This window comes from Diabrotica virgifera, chromosome 8 (assembly GCF_917563875.1).
Source record: "Diabrotica virgifera virgifera chromosome 8, PGI_DIABVI_V3a".
NCBI classification, from domain to species: domain Eukaryota; kingdom Metazoa; phylum Arthropoda; class Insecta; order Coleoptera; family Chrysomelidae; genus Diabrotica; species Diabrotica virgifera.
The window spans coordinates 3,119,365-3,135,369 of NC_065450.1; the positions used below are offsets into that span (position 1 = coordinate 3,119,365).

The 16,005-nt window shown below is 34.8% G+C and overlaps 2 protein-coding genes across 2 annotated transcripts in view; one reads left to right on the top strand and one right to left on the bottom strand.

Moving 5' to 3' along the window:
• Positions 1-7,612, bottom strand: part of LOC126889399 (uncharacterized) — a 28,252-nt gene extending 20,640 nt beyond the window's left edge. The window contains exon 1 of the mRNA XM_050657658.1: positions 4,756-7,612. Coding sequence (XP_050513615.1) covers positions 4,756-7,612 — 2,857 coding nt within the window. The remainder of the gene's footprint in view (positions 1-4,755) is intronic.
• Positions 1-16,005, top strand: part of LOC126889719 (uncharacterized) — a 632,478-nt gene that overhangs the window by 189,811 nt on the left and 426,662 nt on the right. The window lies entirely within an intron of this gene.

Here is a 16,005-nt window from a genome sequence, read left to right on the forward strand (position 1 = left end):
AAGTTTTAAAAACACTGTGTTTAACTAATGGTACCACAAGAATAGTTTAATTGGAACGTACACAAACATTTGGGGGTTTAAAGGAACAAAATCCCCATAAAATTTTTACGTAAATATATTGAAAAAGAAGCCGCATCTCAATAAAAACTGGCTTATCGAAAAAATACTAAGAGGCAAAAAAGTTTTAAAAACGTTGTGATTAACTAATGGTACCACAATAATGAATTACTTGGAACGTACACAAAAGTTTGGGGGGGGGGGTTTAAAGGAACAAAATCCCCATAAATTTTTTATGGGGTGGAGAAATTTCACTATAATTTTGTTTTAAGATGTTCCTGCCATAAGAATGATACATGTCCATTTTCAATAAAAAATCTCTATACTTTTCGATATATTGAAAAAAATCGATTTTCATTTTGTAACTTCAAAGGGCTGTAACTTTTTTTATGAGCACATTTGTACTAAGGTAAGTTAGGTTCAATCGAACTATTTTTGACCCCAGAATGTGTGGTATAATTTATGACCAATCTTTTCGGGACACCCTGTATAATATATAATTTATTAAAATTTTCTAAAAAAGATAAAAGTTGGACTTAAAGTGGGTACATCACTAGTACAAAACAAACGTTTTCGGACTAATCAGTCCATCATCAGGTTAAAAACCTAAAATAAGTAAACCACTGTATAAAAAGGCAAAGTTGAAATTTTAAGTCCAACTTAAGGTCTTTTTAGATCTTTTTTAGAAAATTTTAATAAATTATATATTATATACCTACAAGAGAAGATTTTTACTTCCTTTGTGATTTTTTATTATGGTATACAGCCAATGATAGGAATTATTTCCTTTTTATTTTAATTAATTATTTAGTTTTTTGAAAGTGATACCTTAAAAACATAGGCCTTACCTACTAGTCCAGTCGGCAGGTTGTGGAAAAGGGGCGTCACGACGAAAAATTCCGAAGTTAATGAAATTTTAGGATGTTGTTTGTACATGTTTACTGATGTCAAATCCAAGTTTTCGACCTCGAGGAGGTTGTGGAAAATTTTTGACGGCCGAAAAACTTCGAAATTTTCAGACTTGTTTCAGTTTGTCGCTCTTAACTCTAAAACGGTCAATCCTACGTGAAAAGCTATCATATAGTAATTTAAAGACGGCACAATTTCCCGTCGATCAAAAAAAAGTCCGGAATCGGTCCAATAGATAAACTTTTACGGGCGATCAAAAAATGACAATTTTTTCTAATTTTGTTAAAATCTGGCATAACCTCATTTTCAAAGTGCTGTAGCTTTACAGCATCACTCCCAATTGCCTACCCCCTCCCTAAAAGTTGTAGAGCATCAACAAGAGAGTTCAAAAACCACAAAAATTTTAAAATTGGCCTAATTTTTGAAATTTTAGAACTTGTTTTTTTAAAATTGGCGTTTCTCGAAAATAGCTCCCATCTGGTTTTATGCTCTTTCCTGGGGCTTATTCAACCCTATAACTAGTGATGAGCGAGACTGGTCTTGGTCTTGCGGTCTTGGTCTTGGTCTTGCAGCCAGACCAAGACCAAGACCAAGACCGCCTTTTGGTTGCAAGACCAAGACCAAGACCAAGCTTGCAAGAACAAGACCAAGACCAAGACCGAACCTTGCAAGACTGCGCAAGACCAAGACCAACCTGCAAGACTCTTGCACTTTTTTGAGAAAAATTGGTTTTTTATTATTTACTTAACTTTATTTTTTTAGTTCAATAATATATACTGACATTGTAATAAACCTTAAACAATATCGAATTTTTAAAATACATAATATTTTGGTTATATTTTTAAGTCGTTTTGATTAAGTCAAACGGTTTGCATTTTCTCAACCTTCAAAGTGTCCAGAAGGCAAGTTTTCAAACGGTGACAGTTCAAGGACAATTGAAATTACTTGTAAGACAAAAAAATTTAATTATATATAGGGTATGTATGTGTTCCACCGTTGCTAAAGTCTACCCGTTATTAGCCGGCCGGAGAAGTTCGGAAGAAATAATACGATATTTCCTTCACCTGAGCTTTATTTTAAGAACTTTACTTTACTTATACAAAAAATACAACAACTGGAAAACGTGAACAACAAACATTTCTGTCTTGAAAAAAGAGATTGACTTTTGAGGTTATGATAGTCTTCTTCTTTTTTACATAATGCTTCACAGGTGATCCGCGGCGTGAAATCAATCCGAATTTGATTTTCTAACATTCTCCCACCTGAGAAACGGATCAACCATGAAACATTTCTCATTAAAACTAGAAAATAAATTTACAAATTACAAGTAACGAGCTGGCTTCTTAGTAACACGTCCACTACGCGTAACTTTCGCATCGGATACTCTGCTTTTAGATATCACTCCCGAACGCGTTTCATCTTGATGAACTTCAAATTGCTGAGACTGGTTGTCATCTAAGTTCTCAACATCAGGAAAATCTATGGAATCACCCTCACGTTCCAAGAGAAACAGTCGCTGCACTGGTCGTAGAAGTTCACCTCGCGACGTTTTGACTCTTACTAAACGTGTACTTCCATCTTTACCGGGTAAAAGTTCCATGACCCTTCCAATAGGCCACTCAATACGCTTAGCATTGTCGTTTTCTACTAAAACAATATCTCCCATCTTTACGCTCAAATTTATTCCTTTGTGATACCTAAATTTTAGTTGACCAAGATATTCTAGTCTAAACCTTGCACGTAATTGTTCGCGTAGACGTTGTGTGTTTCGAGCACTACGCGAGAGTGAAGTATTGTCTATCAAATCACAGTCTGGCATTTCACATCCCGCTAAGTCACGCAGAAACATGGCCGGAGACATAGCTATCAAATCGTTCGGGTCATTAGAAATGTAAGTTATTGGTCGAGAATTCACCACTGCCTCACAATCGCAAATTAATGTTAAAAGTTCTTCATAGTGAAGACTTGAGTGTCCCAATACTCGACGTAATAAGTTCTTTACTATACCAATAAGTCTTTCAAAAAACCCGCCCCACCACGACGCACTAGGGGGATTAAACTTCCATTTTATACGTTGCGTTGATGAATCCCGCGCGATTAAGTCCCAGTCTATATTAGCGAATGCATTTTCCGCACCGCGGAAATTCGTACCATTATCACTATAAAGTATTTTAGGCCGGCCCCGTCTAGCAACGAACCGACGTAGAACTTGCAAAAAGGCCATTGTAGAGAGCGACAAAGTAAGCTCCATATGCACCGCTCGATAAACTGCACATGTGAACAAGCATATCCACGCTTTTTCACCACTTTTGAGGTATAGTGGACCGGCAAAGTCAACACCTGTGATTTCGAAGGGGACAGCATCTCTTACTCTATCCTCTGGCAACGGAGGTGTTTGTACAACGTAGGGCTTAGAATCAATCCTTTTACAAATTGAACATTTTTTAATAACAGACTTAACAGTGCGTCGGCCACCTAGCAACCAATAATTTTCACGCAGCTGGGCTAATAAACTTTGGGTTCCTATATGACATAAACTTCTATGCTTATCCATAATGAGAGCATGAACAGCGCTATGCTTGGCAGGTAAGACAACTGGAAATCTATAATCTAAGGTATCTTCTCTATTGGCTATTCTTGATTTCAGACGTATTACCCCCCTTTTGTCATAAAATGGATTAAGACATTTTATCTTCTCATCGTTCAACCCTTTAAAACTTTCTTGTTGAATTATCTTGAAAATAAACTCTTCGCCTTTGCTCAATTCTTCTACAGTTAATTCACCTTTCATTTTTTGATCTGAATGCTTTAAATTGTAAGCTAGTCTGAAAATATATGCTATCATACGAATAGTTTTGGTAAATTTACTAAAGTAAGATAAGTGCCAAAAATCAACGGGATTTTCATTAACAAGGGTTGTTACCACTTTCTTCTTATATTCTTTAGCAATTTCTTCTTCATTTACCTCCAAAACTTGAGTCGGCCAATTTTCTTTGGGTTGGTATAACCATCTAGGTCCCTCCCACCATTTTGACTCAAAAAGTGTTTTAGGATCACAACCACGAGATGGTAGATCTGCCGGATTCAGCACACCTGGAAGATGGTGCCACTGATCTGTAGAACTTAATTCTCTTATTTCACGAACCCTATTCCAAACAAATGGACCCCACTCATCTTGCCTTTGAATCCAGGAAATGACAGTTGAAGAATCACTCCAAAAATATTTCTCATAACAATCTCCACTGAAGTTTTCTTCTACCTGACTATAAAGCCTAGCTGCAATAGTTGCACCCATTAACTCTAGACGTGGAATGGTTAGCTTTCTTAACGGCGCAACTCTGGACTTCGCAGCTAGCAGGTGTACTGAAACCTTGTCGCCTCTTTTAATTCTACAAAAAACCACAGCTGCATATGCAAGCTGACTAGCATCACAAAAGGTATGAATGCTAGTTTCTTCTGAAGCAGTTCCAAATGATATCCAACGAGGAATCTCAATGTTAAAGAGGTATGGTAACTCAGCAACCCAATGTTTAAACCTATCCGAGACTTCATCACTAACAGGATCATCCCAGGGTGTTTGTTTCTCCCATAACTGCTGTAACAACAATTTAGGTATCAAAGTGGTTGGAGCAGTAAAACCTATGGGATCAAATATTTTTTGTGCCATGGAAAGAAGTTTTCTTTTTGTCACAATGGAAAGATCTGGTTCCAAAGAATCGCTGTTAATTTTCAAAATGTCTCCTTTGGTGAACCACTTAAGACCCAGAACCATTACATAAAAATTATCACTGTCGGAGTTTCCAGAAAACTCCCACCCTCGTAAATCAAACTGCGCATCAGACATTGCAGAAACCGCTTCCCTAATAAAAGTGTTTAAACTCTCTCGGTTGGTCATGCTACAAATGCAATTATCTACGTAGAAGCTTTTGGCTAAACGCTCAATGGTTTCCTGTGAATATTTAGCATTAGGTAAAGAACAATTTTCGAGGCATTTCGACAGGTGGTAATCAATGGTAGCCCCAAGTAAGAACGGACTACAATTCACACCAAAGACTACTCTCTTGTGTCTTAATACAATTTCTTCACCGTTATCATTGAGCCATAAAAACTTTAAAAATTCGCTATCATTTTTATTGACACTTATTTGCAAAAAGGCCTTCTTAATATCAGAGACAACTCCAATTTCAAATTTACGAAATTTAAGAAGCAAAAGTGGAATACTTTCAATCAGATTTGGTCCCTTTTCAAGGCACTGATTAAGTGAAGGTTTATTTTTCTCTCTAGCTGAGGCGTCAAACACTGGCCTAACAGCGGTCGTAGATCCCTCCTTTAACACAGGTCGATGGGGTAAAAAATGTCCAGTGGTGGAGTCACTATTTGTTTTTTCTATTATTTTCAAATTTTCCCATTCCTGAAATACTTCATTATAACGAGAAAAGAGATTATCTCTTTTGAGCTTGGACACGACCGAATGTAAACGACGTTTTGCCACATTAAAATTAGCTGGTAATGACGGATGCCCTTCCAGCCAAGGAAGTCCAACCTCGTATCTGCCTTCTTGGTTTATGATTACAGTTTGTAAAAATAACTCCTTCGCTGCCAATGCCAATTGATCCTTGGACTTCTTCTCACTAGGCTCCTGAATCCCCAAAACATCCAACTCCCACAGTTCAGTAATGGATGGATTAACAAATAAACTTAAACAAGTCATATTAGCTTGTGACCCTGGGCTTGTATTTGCAGATTTCCCCATTATTGTCCATCCAAAGTATGTTTCAACAGCTACAAGTCCACTAGGTAATATATGACGCCTCCCTGTATAAAAAATATCAGCAACATTTAACCCCAATAAAAGTTCAATCGGACCACTACCTTCCGTATCAGATAATTCAATATTTAAAGACTTTAATTCCTGAGCCCATGGACCATAAATAGCTGAAGGTATTTCGTTGCAAATATACGACTGATCTAAAACTTCCATATTATAAGTGTAGTCTCCATGACTTGCTAAAACATCATAACAAAAGTGTGTACTATTTGATTCAGTACCTCCAAAAAGACAATGAACGATTTTTTCCCTTCGTTTGGCTTCCAAACCCAAAGCTACAGACTTCAAAAGATACGACCTCTGTGAACCACTGTCAATTAAGGCTCTCACAACACAAGTACCATTAGGACCCTTTAGATTAACTCGAACAGTTTGCATAAAAACATGAGTGTGAGTAAAATTACTTAAAGTTTGGTCCTTTGGAGTATTATCAACATTTTGTTTATCTGTCAGATCAGGAAATTTTCTGGTAGAAAGGTTAGGACACATAAGTGGAACATGGGATTTGCTGCATAAAATACATCTTAAACGTGTGCGACATTTCCTCGCCTGATGACCCCCCTTCAAACAAAAGAAACATGCCTTATGTTTAGACAAACAATTTTTCTTTTCTTCTAGATTCATTTTCTGTGCCTTAAAACAAGAAGTGCTCTCATGTGCTCCATCACAAAACAAACATTTGACAACATCTGTACTATTTAACAAACCAGCAGCAGTGTAAAATAAAGGTTCCCTCTTGACATTGCGTTTACGAACATGTTCGCTATCAGATTTTAAATTTAAGTTACTAAAATTCTGTGCTAAACCAAAACCATCGCTAGCTAAAGATATTTTTTGTTCATTTTCTACCTCAGATCTCAAAAAACTCATAAGGTTGACTAGTTTCAATTCCAAAGTTGTGTCTTTATTCATATTAGAATTCAAAGAAAGATTTGATCCTAAATTACGATCAGCCGAGCTTGCTGTATTGCAAAAACTAGATCTCTGCCAAATTCTCAAAATATCCTGTGGCAAACAGGATTCAATCAATGGATACAATATTGCGGCATATTTATCCGAGGTTATCCCTAAAGTATCTAAAGCTCTCAACTGTGTTTCAATGCTGTCATATAACAGAGATAATTCTAACTTTTGAGTAGCCATAGAGTTTTCTAAAACTAACTTAAGTAACTCTCTAACATAAATTTCTATCTGAAGATCCTCCCTGCCAAACCTAGCCTGCATGCACTCTATAATCTTTTGATAATTATCAGCTACCATAGGAAAACTTGTAACAAGTTGTCGAGCCCTACTGCCTTCAACAGTTGCTTGTATCAAATATTCTATTTTATCACATTTATCTATGAACGAATCATCATGAATCTTTTTGAACTGTGACCAAAAAGGTAGCCATCCCTTTATATTTCCATCATAACGCTTAAACTGAATAGAGGGCAACTTAAATCTACGCTTACCTTTTAATTCTTCTTCTGAACTTACTGAGTTACCAGAGTCATCAACCACTTTCACTTCATTACGAGCATTTACCAGCCTTTTAAATAACATGTGCAACTCTGTAAACCTCATTTTGTATCCATCGCAGTCTTCCATCTCAGCAAGAAGGTTCTCTTCAGTGGCTTCAACCAACATTTCACTATAAATCTCATTGTCTGCTACCTGTAGTTTAGTATACTTCAATTCAAAACACGTCCAATCTGTTTCAATTGCATCAAAATCGGGCTCACTTCTTTTAAACAAAGAGTACAAACGATTGCCTGCCTTTGTAAAACTTGTTCTCAGCACTTTTCTATGCTTCTTTTTTGCTTCAATCTCAGCCATTTTAAATCTTTAATTTGTTGCCCCTTGGCTGACTGTATTTCTCTCGACTTCACTAAACTGTTTTTTTTCTCGTAAATCAATAATTATGTACGTAAAATACCAACAAAAGTTCCAACAAACTCACGTGTCCTCTGTCATACGGTCGCCAAAAATGTTCCACCGTTGCTAAAGTCTACCCGTTATTAGCCGGCCGGAGAAGTTCGGAAGAAATAATACGATATTTCCTTCACCTGAGCTTTATTTTAAGAACTTTACTTTACCTATACAAAAAATACAACAACTGAAAACGTGAACAACAAACATTTCTGTCTTGAAAAAAAGAGATTGACTTTTGAGGTTATGATAGTCTTCTTCTTTTTTACATAATGCTTCACAGGTGATCCGCGGCGTGAAATCAATCCGAATTTGATTTTCTAACAGTATGTATACACCGTTCTTAGGCGTCAACGCCCTTCGGTAGGGATCTATGGAGGAGTATCACCAAGCCGGAAGCCCTTACCCTTCCCGTACCGCTCCTCCATAGGCCGATCAGACGCCAGTTTATTCCAGACCAAGCCGTAGACTCTATTGAGTTTTATACTACGGCGTTGGCCTTTTATAAATTTCATGACCTAGCTGAGGCTCGAACCAGCGACCGCAAATCGCAAATCCACTAAACTTGTCGATCGACTGAGCCCCAGCTAACTGGACCGTCAAGACCGAAAAAATGCAATTAAAACTGCTTTTATGTACCTACCAGTAGTTTTCGCTTTTTTGTCTAATAAAAATACTGACACTTATTTCAATTCTTTTCGCATAATGGAGGAAAAATGTAGGTCGTTAAATTTAAAATTAATACAAAAAATATCATAATAGATTTTGAAAAGGGATTCACAATGCTGTGAAAGCATTGTGCCCTGAATAAAAAATAACTGGTTGTCGATTGTAATGTGTCAAGCTTTATATCGCAAAATCCAAAGCTTAGGTTCAGTTTCTGAATATAATGACAAAAATTCCGATACTGGGAAATTTTTAAAATTATGTTTTGGATTAATTTTTTACAATCAACGAAAGTTGGAAGTTGAATTATTTGTGAAAATCCCGGATGACAAACGCGTAAAGAATTTTACTGATCTCATAGTTGAAAACTATTTGGAAGAATGTAGGTTTTCCCCAGAAAGGGCCAGTAGTACAAATAGTATGTGCCTCACTTGAAATGCATGCGAATCATTTCAGTATGTTTTAAATTCTAGTTTTTACTACCCACATCCGAATATTTTTAACTTTTTAAATGTCATAATGGGTATTCAATCCAAAAATATGTGATAATAAAAAGTGCGAATATCTCGTGCTACGAGAGCAATGTAGTTTAAATAAAATTAAAGAACTGCAAGATAACAAATTACAGAATTAAGCGTTTATAACTCCCCATTAGGCTTAGTTATTATGTTATAGTATTAGGTCTATAAATAGGTATGGTAAATATGTACGTATTTATTAAAAAAAAGTATGTTTTAGTTAGTTTATAAAAAAAGTTAATTATATTAAATAGAGTAAAAAAATATATGATTTTTGTGTTCTCTTAAAAAAAAATTAATTTCTTATGTTCTTAAATTTGACCCTCGTAGGATAAATACTACAGTGTTCGAGTGAAAGGAGCAGATCATTATCTGTGAAAACTATAAACTGTTAATTAGTCCAGTCGGCAAGTACTTTTAGCGACGAAAAATTCCGAAGTTAATGAAATTTTAGGGTGTTGTTTGTACATGTTTAGTGATGTCAAATCCAAGTTTTCGACCTCGAGGAGGTTGTGGAAAATTTTTGGCAGCCGAAAAACCTCGAAATTTTCGGACTTGTTTCAGTTTGTTGCTCATAACTCTAAAACGGTCAATCCTACGTGAATTGAAAAGTCCGGAATCGGTCCAATAGATAAACTTTTACGGGCGATCAAAAAATGACAATTTTTTCTAATTTTGTTAAAATCTGGCATATCAACGATGATCTGCATATGAAACACTCCTCTCTCGTAGGTGTTGACGAAGTTGAGGCCATGTTTTCTTCACTACACTACTAACAACTATATACTACTGTACACACACTACTATAATATACTATAATAATAACTATATAGTAACGAACGTTTTGGAAGGATATCATGTAAAAGTAGAAAACTTCGCACGATAAATACGACCCGATACTTTGGGAGGCTTCTACACAACTGGCTAAATATTTATATTTGTTTTTACTTCTGAAGGGACGAGGTCGAAAGGGAGGAGGGAAAAGGAAGGGTGAAGGGAGAAAGAAGGGAGGATTGACCCAACCAAATCATACTTTTGACGTATTTCCCGTTAGCTTTTATTGCTTTCACCTTAAAACTATTCAGTAAAAGGTCATTTGCCTACTGAAAGGATTAACCTATTGTTGCATAGAAAACAGTTTCAACTTATACCTGTAAAAGATAAGTGAACTTTTAGTCAGGGAATTCCTTTAAAATGTGTTCAATTTTTATAAACAATAGCCATTGATTCAAGTGTTTTTATTTTCTGGCAAATAAAATGAAAATTTCCAATCAAATTAGTTTTTTTTTCACATATACATTTTGGATATTTTTCCTCTTATTCAAAACAACACTAACTTTTACAACTATTTTATTTTAATTTTATTTTGCTTTTCGTCATAACATCAGTCAGATTTTAGTAGTATTTATTAAATAATATTGACAACCGTTATAAAATATACATGAATTTATTAAATAAATGCAATAAAAGTAAGGAGTTTGAAGTTTTAAATTAACTTGCAAATATGAATCGGGTTTTAGGGTCCTGCACTGAATGTGTTAACTCTGCGGTATAATATTTACGTGTATTTATATTTGTATATATTATCAATTCTATCAATAAACCGCAAAATGTAGGTGCAACCTTATTTTTTTAATCACTTTGTGTATCAAATACAAATTCAACTTAAATGTTTCATTAAGAATTGAAGAAAAAGTATTTAAGAAATTTTCAGCCTTCTTTCAGCTTTAAAGGCGCATTTTTCGCTCAAAGCAAGATATGTTGCATATTCATAACCTTCTATCTTTTACCGTAAGTTTGATAGAATAAAAGATTTTACATTAGGGAACCAGTTCAAAAAACATATTAAAAATTGGAACAACGGGATTATTTCTTAGTTGACCCATTTTTTTACGCTATTTGCACTGGCCTATACCTACAGATATTTTCTACTAAAGGATAATAAATCCTGACCGATGAAATATCCTGATAATATGGATACGGTAGATTTAAATACATATATCTTCAATAATCCTACATACATAGGTAAATCCTTATTACGTCCCTAGGTCGATACGGAATGGTATCAGAGACGATTGTGGGTTATAGGGTTGAATAAGCCCCAGGAAAGAGCATAAAACCAGGTGGGAGCTACTTTCGAGAAACGCCAATTTAAAAAAAAACAGGTTCTAAAATTTCAAAAATTAGGCCAATTTTAAAATTTTTGTGGTTTTTGAACTCTCTTGTTGATGCTCTACAACTTTTAGGGAGGGGGGTAGGCAATTGGGAGTGATGCTGTAAAGCTACAGCACTTTGAAAATGAGGTTATGCCAGATTTTAACAAAATTAGAAAAAATTGTCATTTTTTGATCGCCCGTAAAAGTTTATCTATTGGACCGATTCCGGACTTTTTTTTTGATCGACGGGAAATTGTGCCGTCTTTAAATTACTATATGATAGCTTTTCACGTAGGATTGACCGTTTTAGAGTTAAGAGCGACAAACTGAAACAAGTCTGAAAATTTCGAGGTTTTTCGGCCGTCAAAAATTTTCCACAACCTCCTCGAGGTCGAAAACTTGGATTTGACATCAGTAAACATGTACAAACAACATCCTAAAATTTCATTAACTTCGGAATTTTTCGTCGTGACGCCCCTTTTCCACAACCTGCCGACTGGACTAAATCCCTTTTCGTAAAATCCGTGAATTGAAGGTCTCCGACCATTGTGACACCTAAGCTCTTTTTCTTTAACATTTTATTAAAATACAGGGGCCATAAACAATAATCCAGACTCAAGACGTGGTCTGAAGGTAGGCGGCAGGTATCGACAGAATGCAAAACACAAGACATGACACAACCGAAGGCCGGCAATTGCAACATTGTTTAAAGGGTTGTAAATGCAGATTTTCCCTACTGATAAACATTACCGTTATAACAATATACTTTAATCTCTTGCATTTCTTAGACCCATTTACCCACAACAGTCTATATATAGCTTAGTTTTGAGCTTTTAAGAAGTAGTCGCAAATACGAGTAAACTCAAAAGTGAAAAAAGATGAGTGATCGGGAATTATCGCCATATATTAGTGATAGCGAAAGTTATGTTCAAAGTGAAAGTTCTGAAACCGAAACAGATGTTGCTCAGGATGTACCGTCCACTTCAAAAAGGGTGAAAAAGAAGCAGCTGCAATTTCGACAAACCATTGATTATAGTATTGGAGGGTATACTATACTCCAATACTATAATCAATGGTACTACCCAAAAATGACATTTAAAAAACCGTAGGTATATGTAGAAACAGAAATAAAATTATTCCTATGACAGTTCAACAGTTTCCAGTATAATAGATTTTCCGCCATATTTGTTTCTAATTGGAACTTAAAAGCTAAAAATAATAAAAATTTTTTGAGTTGATACTGGATTCTTCGGAAAATGATTTTTTTTAATTTTTCTATTTTCAGTTATTCTCTATTATGAACAGTTTCCGAAACATCGAGCTTTGTCACACTATACAGCCACTAGGGTGGGTCGAAAAACAATAATGTTTTATTTTTTAATCGCTATACCGCGGAAAACTTGCCTTTGGGGTATATAAGTATAATGCAAAGTAAAATAAAGTTATATATTGAACACCCAGCTAGCGCATCACACTTAAAATTTAGTTTTTTTCAAAAATCAAGACATTTTTCAATTATTTCTACAATCTTTAGCCAATAATATTTGAACGTGCTATAGTGAAAACTGTTTAGTTAATAGTTTAAAAAATAGGAAATACATTTGAAACAGACAATATCTTTTCATTTGCGGTAGCGCAAAATACTCAAAAATTGTTAAAATTCACATATTAGCACTTTAAAAGAAGGTGTGGTCTAGTACTAGTATGTTGTGTTGGGTGTTATTAGCACAATCCCTTTTTTGTTCTTTTACCTTACACTCCATTTAATTGGAATAGAATTATTATAGTGTGTTTAAAGTTATAATGGATATAAATAAAACAACTTATAACTTTAATAACATGTTTAATTGAAACAAAAGAGAAACCAAATTATAGCCAAACAATGTCAACAAATTAAATAAAATGTTGACTTTAGAAAGAGTCTTTTATTCAATATTTCTGAGTGGGTACGTTGAAGCTGCGATTGCTGTCAAACTTTGGAATCGAAGCTCTGGATGCTACGGCAGATCTTATGAAACCATCTCACTACTTAGCACCGACGAATTTTTTAGATGATTGAGTCACTAACTTGACGCAGCGTTCCACGGCTTGAGTATGACATGGAAATTTTCCAAAGTTCCAATCCTCGGGTGTTTCACCAGCGTGATTTTAGCCCAAACTTCATCATCAGAGACTCTCCTTAACAGTGATGGTGGTGTAATTTCAGTGGTGTTCCAATCAAATAATTCAGTAGAGTCAGTCGCATGAAAGGTGATTTTTGGAGGTCGAAAAACCCTAAGTGTTTCTGTTTCTGTAGCTAACATCCTTGCTTTGATTATTGTTTGGAATCCTAATTCTCTTATGTGTTTCCTTTCATCCACTGTCATCCTCAGTAGCAAATTTTCTGAGTGGGAGAAAATGCATTTCTTTAGATTACAGGATCAACTGCTTTAATCAAATTCTCGGTAGAAATCTGGTTGATTTGATAGTCTCAAAAACGTGTTCAGGTCCATCTATTATGTATTTACTGTACAGTCGGAAAAATGAAAGAATACCCATCAACGATCACATCCATCACTTATTTTCTATCTGCTGTCTTTTTCTATAACAAACGTTTGTTATATTTCTAGAAAAAGACAGCAAATACAAAATAAGTGATTGATGGGATTGTTCATGGGTATTCTTTCATTTTTTAGATTGTACTTACCATACAGGCATGTATGATTTAAAAATGAAGGATACTAATAATTTGTGTTCAACTGAAGACGTTTACACACTTACATACAGTCTCAAAACTCTGTTAGCTGTAGTCAACCATCGAGAGTGGGAAAGTGGACCTGGTTCTCGAAGAGATTGCAGTTGCCTGACTTTATCGCACAACTTATGTCTAGAAGATACTATTCATCTTTACTCAAAAGATTGCGATTAACTAGTCCTCCTAGTGGTTAGGAACGAGATGGTTTCATAAGATCTGCCGTAGCATCCAAAGCTTCGATGCCAAGGTTTGACAGCAAGCGCAGATTCAACGTACCCACTCAGAAATAATGAGTAAAAGACTCTTCCTAAAGTCAAAATTTCATTTAATTTGTTGACATTGTTTGGCTACAATTTGGTTTCTTTTTTGTTTCAATTAAACATGTTATTAAAATTATAAGTTGTTTTATTTATATCCTTTATAACTTTAAACACACTATAATAATTCTATTATAATTAAATGGGGTGTAAAATAAAAGAACAAAAAATGGATTGTGCTATTAACAACCAACATAACATACTAGACCACACCTTTTTTTAAGGTGCTAATATGTGAATTTTAAAATTTTTTGGGTATTTTGCGCCACCGCAAATTAAAAGATATTGTCTGTTTCAAATTTATTTCCTATTTTTTAAACTATTAACTAAACAGTTTTCACTATAGCACGTTCAAATATTATTGGCTAAAGATTGTAAGAATAATTGAAAAATGTCTTGATTTCTGAAAAAAAAAACTAAATTTTAAGTGTGATGCGCTAGCTGGGGGTTCAATATATAACTTTATTTTACTTTGCATTTTACTTATATACCCCAAAGGCAAGTTTTCCGCGGTATAGCGATTACAAAATGAAACATTATTGTTTTTCGACCCACCCTAACAGCCACCCTGTATATGCAGAATGTTTACTAAGTATGTGTACAAACTTTATAGGTTTTTTTTTAATGGCATGGACTTATGTCATTCAGCCAGTCACAACATGAGTATTAGCGTCATGTGTCATGTGTAGTGTATATGTTGAGTAAGTGTCTTATTACTTTGCAAAGTCGACGTCATTGTCTTTGCAAAGAGACGCTAATTGTATCCGAACGTCTGCGGTCCCTCCGGTGAGTACCGATCACACAAGGATAGAAACTATCTTCATCCACTAATTTATAATAAATGAAAAAATTCCTGACCCTGGTGAGATTCGAACTCACCACCATTCGGACTTTCCATCCAAATGTAGGCGCTCTTACCACTGCGCCACAGAGGGGTTACTTTATGGGTTAAACGTTCGTATGAATTGAAAATAATTTTTTTATAATTTTTTTTTAATGAGAAATCAGTGTTCACGTTCGATACATCATTTCAAAAGGAATTTTACATCTGGTTAAAATTGAAGGTTTTTTTTTAATTTTTTGTCCACATAAAAAACACAGTTTTGCTTTTGCCTTGTAAATAAATTTTTTTGCCAAATAAAATAAAATGTAACTAATAACTTTTTCTTTTTTTTTTCTTTTATATCATATGCTATTGAATGTATAAAAAGCAGGTTGTGTCTCAATTCAACTTAAAATTGAAATTTGAAAATAAACCTTTATATTTGAAACATACTTTTTAATGAAATAATTAGGTCATTAGGTGAATGTATAATGTTAAAATTGGTATCCGTTTGAAACTACATTCTACATTCTGTTAAAATTTTAAAGCAAAAAATATAGTTTCATTCTTCACATCTTTATTTATTTCAATGTACATTTTATTCGAAATTGTTTGGTTCAAATTATTACTACCAAAAAAGCAAGACCAGCAAGACTCTTGCAGCAAGACCAAGACCAAGAACAAGACCGGCTAGTGCAAGACCAAGACCAAGACTGCCTTTTAGCTGCAAGACCAAGGCCAAGACCAAGCTTGCAAGAACAAGACCAAGACCAAGACTAGCCTGGTCTTGGTCTTGTTCTTGTTTTGCTCATCACTACCTATAACCCACAATCGTCTCTGATACCATTCCGTATCGACCTAGGGACGTAATAAGGATTTACCTATGTATGTAGGATTATTGAAGATATATGTATTTAAATCTACCGTATCCATATTATCAGGATATTTCATCGGTCAGGATTTATTATCCTTTAGTAGAAAATATCTGTAGGTATAGGCCAGTGCAAATAGCGTAAAAAAATGGGTCAACTAAGAAATAATCCCGTTGTTCCAATTTTTAATATGTTTTTTGAACTGGTTCCCTAA